This window comes from Hipposideros armiger, unplaced genomic scaffold, assembly GCF_001890085.2.
Source record: "Hipposideros armiger isolate ML-2016 unplaced genomic scaffold, ASM189008v1 scaffold_283, whole genome shotgun sequence".
Lineage (NCBI taxonomy): Eukaryota > Metazoa > Chordata > Mammalia > Chiroptera > Hipposideridae > Hipposideros > Hipposideros armiger.
In genome coordinates, this window is record NW_017731633.1 from 402,790 (window position 1) to 408,693 (window position 5,904).

At 58.9% G+C, this 5,904-nt stretch overlaps 2 protein-coding genes across 2 annotated transcripts in view; both read left to right on the forward strand.

The window, feature by feature from the left end:
- GRIN2D (glutamate ionotropic receptor NMDA type subunit 2D) overlaps positions 1–2,822 on the forward strand; it is a 40,329-nt gene extending 37,507 nt beyond the window's left edge. The window contains exons 12-13 of the mRNA XM_019658128.1: positions 138–370; positions 527–2,822. Coding sequence (XP_019513673.1) covers positions 138–370; positions 527–1,855 — 1,562 coding nt within the window. The 3' untranslated portion in view covers positions 1,856–2,822. The remainder of the gene's footprint in view (positions 1–137; positions 371–526) is intronic.
- An 858-nt stretch (positions 2,823–3,680) lies between these two features.
- GRWD1 (glutamate rich WD repeat containing 1) overlaps positions 3,681–5,904 on the forward strand; it is a 9,360-nt gene continuing 7,136 nt past the window's right edge. The window contains exons 1-3 of the mRNA XM_019658382.1: positions 3,681–4,159; positions 4,361–4,478; positions 4,692–4,851. Coding sequence (XP_019513927.1) covers positions 3,973–4,159; positions 4,361–4,478; positions 4,692–4,851 — 465 coding nt within the window. The 5' untranslated portion in view covers positions 3,681–3,972. The remainder of the gene's footprint in view (positions 4,160–4,360; positions 4,479–4,691; positions 4,852–5,904) is intronic.

Genomic DNA, 5,904 nt, shown 5'->3' on the forward strand with positions numbered 1-5,904 from the left:
ATCCCGGGGAAGGCGGGGATGAGGACCAGGACACCAGAAAGAGAGGCGGTGGCTGGGGGCCTAGACTCCAATATCAGAGAGGAGGGTCCTCAGGGGGTGCCCACATAAGGTGACCTCTAATTCCCGCCTTTCCCCAGATGAGATCGAGATGCTGGAGCGTCTGTGGCTCTCTGGGATCTGCCACAATGACAAAATCGAGGTGATGAGCAGCAAGCTGGACATCGACAACATGGCAGGTGTCTTCTACATGCTTCTGGTGGCCATGGGCCTCTCCCTGCTGGTCTTCGCCTGGGAGCACCTGGTGTACTGGCGCCTACGGCACTGCTTGGGGCCCACCCACCGCATGGACTTCCTGCTGGCCTTCTCCAGGGTACTGGGGAGACGGGGAGAGATGGGGAGAAACTGGCAGGGGTGCCTAGGGAGGCAAGGGACCTGGGTGGAGGTGCGGGAGAGGAGGGAGGGGCGCGGAAGGCAGGTGGTCCCGGACCTCGCGCGCTAACCCCCGCCTCTTCCACGGCCCCCGCAGGGCATGTACAGTTGCTGCAGCGCCGAGGCCGCCCCGCCGCCCACCAAGAACCCGCCGCCGCCACAGCCACTGCCCAGCCCAGCGTACCCGGCGGCGCGGCCCGCGCCAGGCCCCGCGCCCTTCGTGCCCCGTGAGCGCGCCGCCGTGGACCGCTGGCGCCGCGCCAAAGCCGCGGGGCCCCCCGGAGGCGCGGGCCTGGCTGATGGCTTCCATCGATACTACGGCCCCATCGAGCCGCAGGGCCTGGGCGTGGGCGAGGCACGCGCGGCGCCCCGGGGCGCGGCCGCTCGCCCGCTGTCCCCTCCCACCGCACAGCCCCCGCAGAAGCCTCCGCCCTCCTACTTCGCCATCGTGCGCGACAAGGAGCCGACCGAGCCCCCAGCCGGTGCCTTCCCCGGCTTCCCGTCGCCGCCCGCGCCCCCCGCCGCCGCGGCCACCGCCGTCGGGCCGCCGCTCTGCCGCCTGGCCTACGAGGACGAGAGCCCGCCGGCGCCCGCACGCTGGCCGCGCTCCGACCCCGAGAGCCAGCCCCTGCTGGGGACCGGCACAAGTGGCGCGGGAGGCGCGGGCGGCGGGGCCCAGGCCGCGCCTCCACCGTGCCGCGCCGCGCCGCCCCCCTGCCCGTACCTTGACCTCGAGCCGTCGCCGTCGGACTCGGAGGACTCGGAGAGCCTGGGCGGCGCGTCGCTGGGCGGCCTGGAGCCCTGGTGGTTCGCCGACTTCCCCTACCCGTATGCCGAGCGCCTGGGGCCGCCGCCGGGCCGCTACTGGTCGGTCGACAAGCTCGGGGGCTGGCGCGCCGGCAGCTGGGACTACCTGCCCCCGCGCAGCGGCCCGGCCGCCTGGCACTGCCGCCACTGCGCTAGCCTGGAGCTGCTGCCGCCGCCGCGCCACCTCAGCTGCTCGCACGACGGCCTGGACGGCGGCTGGTGGGCGCCCCCGCCTCCGCCCCCTCCCTGGGCCGCGGGGCCCCCGCCCCGGCGCCGGGCCCGTTGCGGATGCCCACGACCGCATCCGCACCGCCCTCGAGCCTCGCACCGCGCCCCCGCCGCCCCCGCCCCGCACCATCACCGGCACCGGCGCGCCGCGGGGGCCTGGGACCTCCCGCCGCCCGCGCCCACCTCGCGCTCGCTGGAGGACCTCAGCTCGTGTCCCCGCGCTGCCCCCGCACGCCGGCTCACCGGGCCCTCCCGCCACGCGCGCAGGTGCCCGCACGCTGCGCACTGGGGGCCGCCGCTGCCCCCCGCGTCCCACCGGAGACACCGGGGCGGGGACCTGGGGACCCGCCGGGGCTCGGCACACTTCTCCAGCCTCGAGTCCGAGGTATGACGCTGCCCCTGGAGTCCCACCGCCCCCTCGGTCAGCGCAGGCCACGGCTCGAGGGGGCATGAGCAGTGGACAGGACCCTCGTGGGGAGGGAAGGAAAAACGTGGAACACGCTGGACCTCGCCTGGAGCAGTGTCCTGCGCCCCCTTGCTTTGGGGGCACCGCGGGGGATTTGGTCCCCCAAATCTCACCCAGCCTGAGAGCGAGAGGGCGGGGGTCTTGGAGCCCACAGGACTTTTTTTTAAACCCGACAAGGGCTTTTTAACGTCACCAGATAGGGCGGGAGGTGTGGGGGGGTCACACCCCACCCCCACGCCTGGGGCCGTGGCCCCCACATCACTGTGCAGCTCCCCGGCCCCAGCCACGCCCCCGGGGAAGCCAGTTTTTAACCTTTCATCCATCTGGACTCAAAACTGTGAGACGCGTTCGCCAAACTGTGACCATAGACCTTGGCCCCGCCATACAAAAATCCCTGACCCCAGACTGTGACTTCCGACCCTCACAAATGGTCATCCGACCCCAGACTGTGACCCCTGACCCCAAACTGTGACCCGAATTCCAGACTTTGCCCCGACCAGACTGACCCTTGACGTTAAACTGGGACACCACCTCCTTTTCCACCTTTGGTTGCTTTTCCCTATTTTGACCAAGGACACGCCCCCCAACGGAAGCCCCGCCTCCCCCGCCCCAACCTCCAGGGCCCAAAACTTCCCACCCTGTCGCACCTCACTACCAGCCCCAGGTGCCACCAAACACATCCTCTCCAACTCCAACCCTTATTTGTGACCCTCCAGAAATGACCCAGCAGACCCCTCCCCCCAAAGCCTCCTCTTCCCAGATCTCCAGCAGGGTCTGGAGCTGGGTTGTGGAGGGGAGGGTCTGGGAATCTCCACTCACCACCAACCTCCCTTCCCACTTTCTTGTTCCACATTGCAGTGTTTGGAATAAACCATGTTTTTATGCCTCGTCAGTCCAAGTGTGAGCTCCGTGCCTGTCTCTTAGCACCCCCCCCGCACCCCCCCAAAAAAACAAAAAACTTCTCTGGAAGAAATTGAAATTGAGAGAAGTCCCACAGAGAAAGAGAGGCAGAAAGAGAACTAGAGCGAGAACAGAGACCCTGGAGGGAGGTGGGAGACAAAAACCCAGAAAAAGGAGGTGAAAAAGGACTCTAAGAAGAGAGAGGCTGAGAGGGGTCAGGGGCACGACAGAGACCTAGAGATACTGGGACAGAGAACTCAAGAAAGATCCAGGATCAAAACATTTTAGGATCAAGTCTAGGGTCCCATTTCTATGGCTACAGGCAACGAGGCTTGCTAGATTCTTAATATCCTGTTCATGCAAGCGAAGAGTGTCTATTATATTACAGCCAATCCACATATTTTGAATATCATTAATCTCACCAATGAGAATCTATTTCTAACATTTCATTATGCCAATTAGCCAAACCTCTGGTGCTGATGGGCCATAAAAAGAGTTGAAGCACTTGTAATAGCTGCCTCCAGAGGGTGGACTTTCTGATTAAGTGCTCGCTGACCACAGCTGCAATGTGAAGTCCTGGTTAGGCAATTGACTGCCCCGAGAGGGTACACTGAACCGACTAACTTACACGTAACATCATTCTGTTTACACAAAGCATTTTGAAGTAAATTAAAGCCATCATCAAAAGAAGGAAAGATGAAACAGACTTTATGGATCCTCAGGGAGCAGACCCAAGCTCCTTGCCAGTAAGAGCTCTTATTTGCATACATGAATAATCAATTAAGTGGAAAGAAGCGCAGGGAGTCAAAGGTGGAATACAGAGTCGAGGCTCCGAACTCCTTTAGTTGCTAGGGATCACAGGCCTCCCATAGAACTACAGCTCCCAGGAGGCCTTGCCACAGTTCCGTGGAAAAGCGCCCCAAAGTCACGCGGAGGGTGTAGTTTCTCCAGAACCGCTGCAGGCCTAGGTAGCTAAGCCAGGACGCCGTTACCTTAGTTCTCCTTCCTCATCCCCACCGCCCTCTCTAATTGGTGAACTAGGAGGTTTCCAGGGTAACAGAGCAGCCGGGCTAATCAGGGTGGGCAAAGCGCAACCCGGAAGTGACGCTCTTACCTCGCGCCGGGGGTGCAAGCCTTCGAAAATGGCGGCGCGCAAGCCTGGGCGGCGCACGTGGGAAACTGAGGAACCCATGGAGGCCGAGTCCCGTGATATAGGGTCTGAGGGTGTCGCCCAGGTCTACCTGCCCGGCCGGGGACCTCCACTGCGCGAAGGAGAGGAACTGGTCATGGACGAGGAGGCCTACGTGCTGTACCACCGAGCTCAGACTGGTAGGGCTGGGCACCCAGACTCCTGGGTCCTGACGAAGTTGGGGACTGGAATCCTGGGTCCTGAGGGGCCCAAGTCCTGAGCCTTTAACTTAAGAGGCGTTCTGAAAGGGAAACTGGGGTCTAAGAGGAGTGACATCACACTGGAGGGGGCTGAGATCCAGCTGTCCCATCCTAATTTTCCAACTCCTCTTCCCTCCCCAGGCGCTCCGTGTCTCAGCTTTGACATAGTCCGGGATCACCTGGGAGACAATCGGACAGAGCTTCCTCTTACACTTTACCTGTGTGCTGGGACCCAGGCGGAGAGCGCCCAGAGCAACAGGTTAGTGAGACCTGAGGCTTTCCCAGGACCAGGAGTCCAAGTCCCCAACCTCAAGATCTAGGACTCTGAGCCTCTAGCCCCCCCTACCCCAGGACCTAGAAGGTAGGGCTTCCAGCTTCTGCCTCCCTCAGACCAAAAAATTGGTGTTTCCAGCCTCCCTTTTCCTTAAGTATCCTGGCATCCAGCGCCTTAGTCACATCACACTTTTCCCAGATTAATGATGCTTCGGATGCACAATCTTCATGGGACAAAGCCCCCACCATCAGAGGGCAGCGATGAAGAGGAGGAGGAGGATGAAGAGGATGAAGAGGATCGGAAGCCTCAGCTGGAGCTGGCCATGGTGCCCCACTACGGTGGCATCAACCGAGTTCGGGTGGGTAACTAGAGCCCTGGGAACCTGCTCTACATTCTCTCTATATTCACACCACCAACCCCCACCCATCATGTCCACACCGTCACCTCTTCATTCCCTTCAGCTTTCGTGAAGGCATCAGGTACATAATTTTATATATTAGTTGTCTCTAGGTGCTAGGGGCTATGGGGATTTCATTTTTCATGTTTTATACTTTTAATTTCCATTGTCTTTTGAAAATTAGCTAATGATAGTACATGAGTATAGCTGCATTTAGGGATCAGTGCAAATCAGCTTCAAGTTTGAAAAGAATTTAGATTAACTTTACCATCCTTTATCAAACAAAATTCTACTTATGGCATTCACTTAAGAAACAGTTGTCTAAGAAGAAGTGGCTTTACATCATCCATCTTGATAGTTTCAAAACAAAGAACAAAGTTAACTGGTGAAATATCAATATTCATTTCTTTAAAGGATTTTTAATTCTTCATAGTTTCAAATTTGCCTACTACATAAATAATCTATACAGAAGCTTTTTTGTAAACTTAGAAGAGTCTTATGTAATTCTTTAATTTTTCTTTTTTTAAAGATTTTATTGGGGAAGGGGAACAGACAAGTTGCTGTCCTTTTGTTCTTCAGTCTAGTTGTGGAGGATGTCGCTTTACTGGCCCATGTTGGTATTGTCATTGCGCTCTTCCTGGATGAGGCAGTCGCTTGCCAGTCATTGGACGGCCGGTCACTGCAGCTCACGGCAGCTCATGCCGGCTGCCAGTAGCTCATGGCAGCCCACTGCAGCAGGGGTACGCCATTGCCTCACAGCAGTCCAGCTCCATGTGTAGCTATCTTAGCTGTAGAGGGCACAATGTCACTGGCATCCAAACCGGGGCCCTGCTGCTCAGAGCTGGCGCTCCAAGCCAACTCTTTTTTTTTTTTTTTTAAGATTTTCTTGGGTAATTGGGGGAGGAGAACAGACAGGTTGGTCCTTTTGTTCTTCAGCCTAGTTGTGGAGGACATCACTTCACTGGCCCATGTTGATATTATCATTGTGCTCTTCCCGGGTGAGGCAGATCAGTC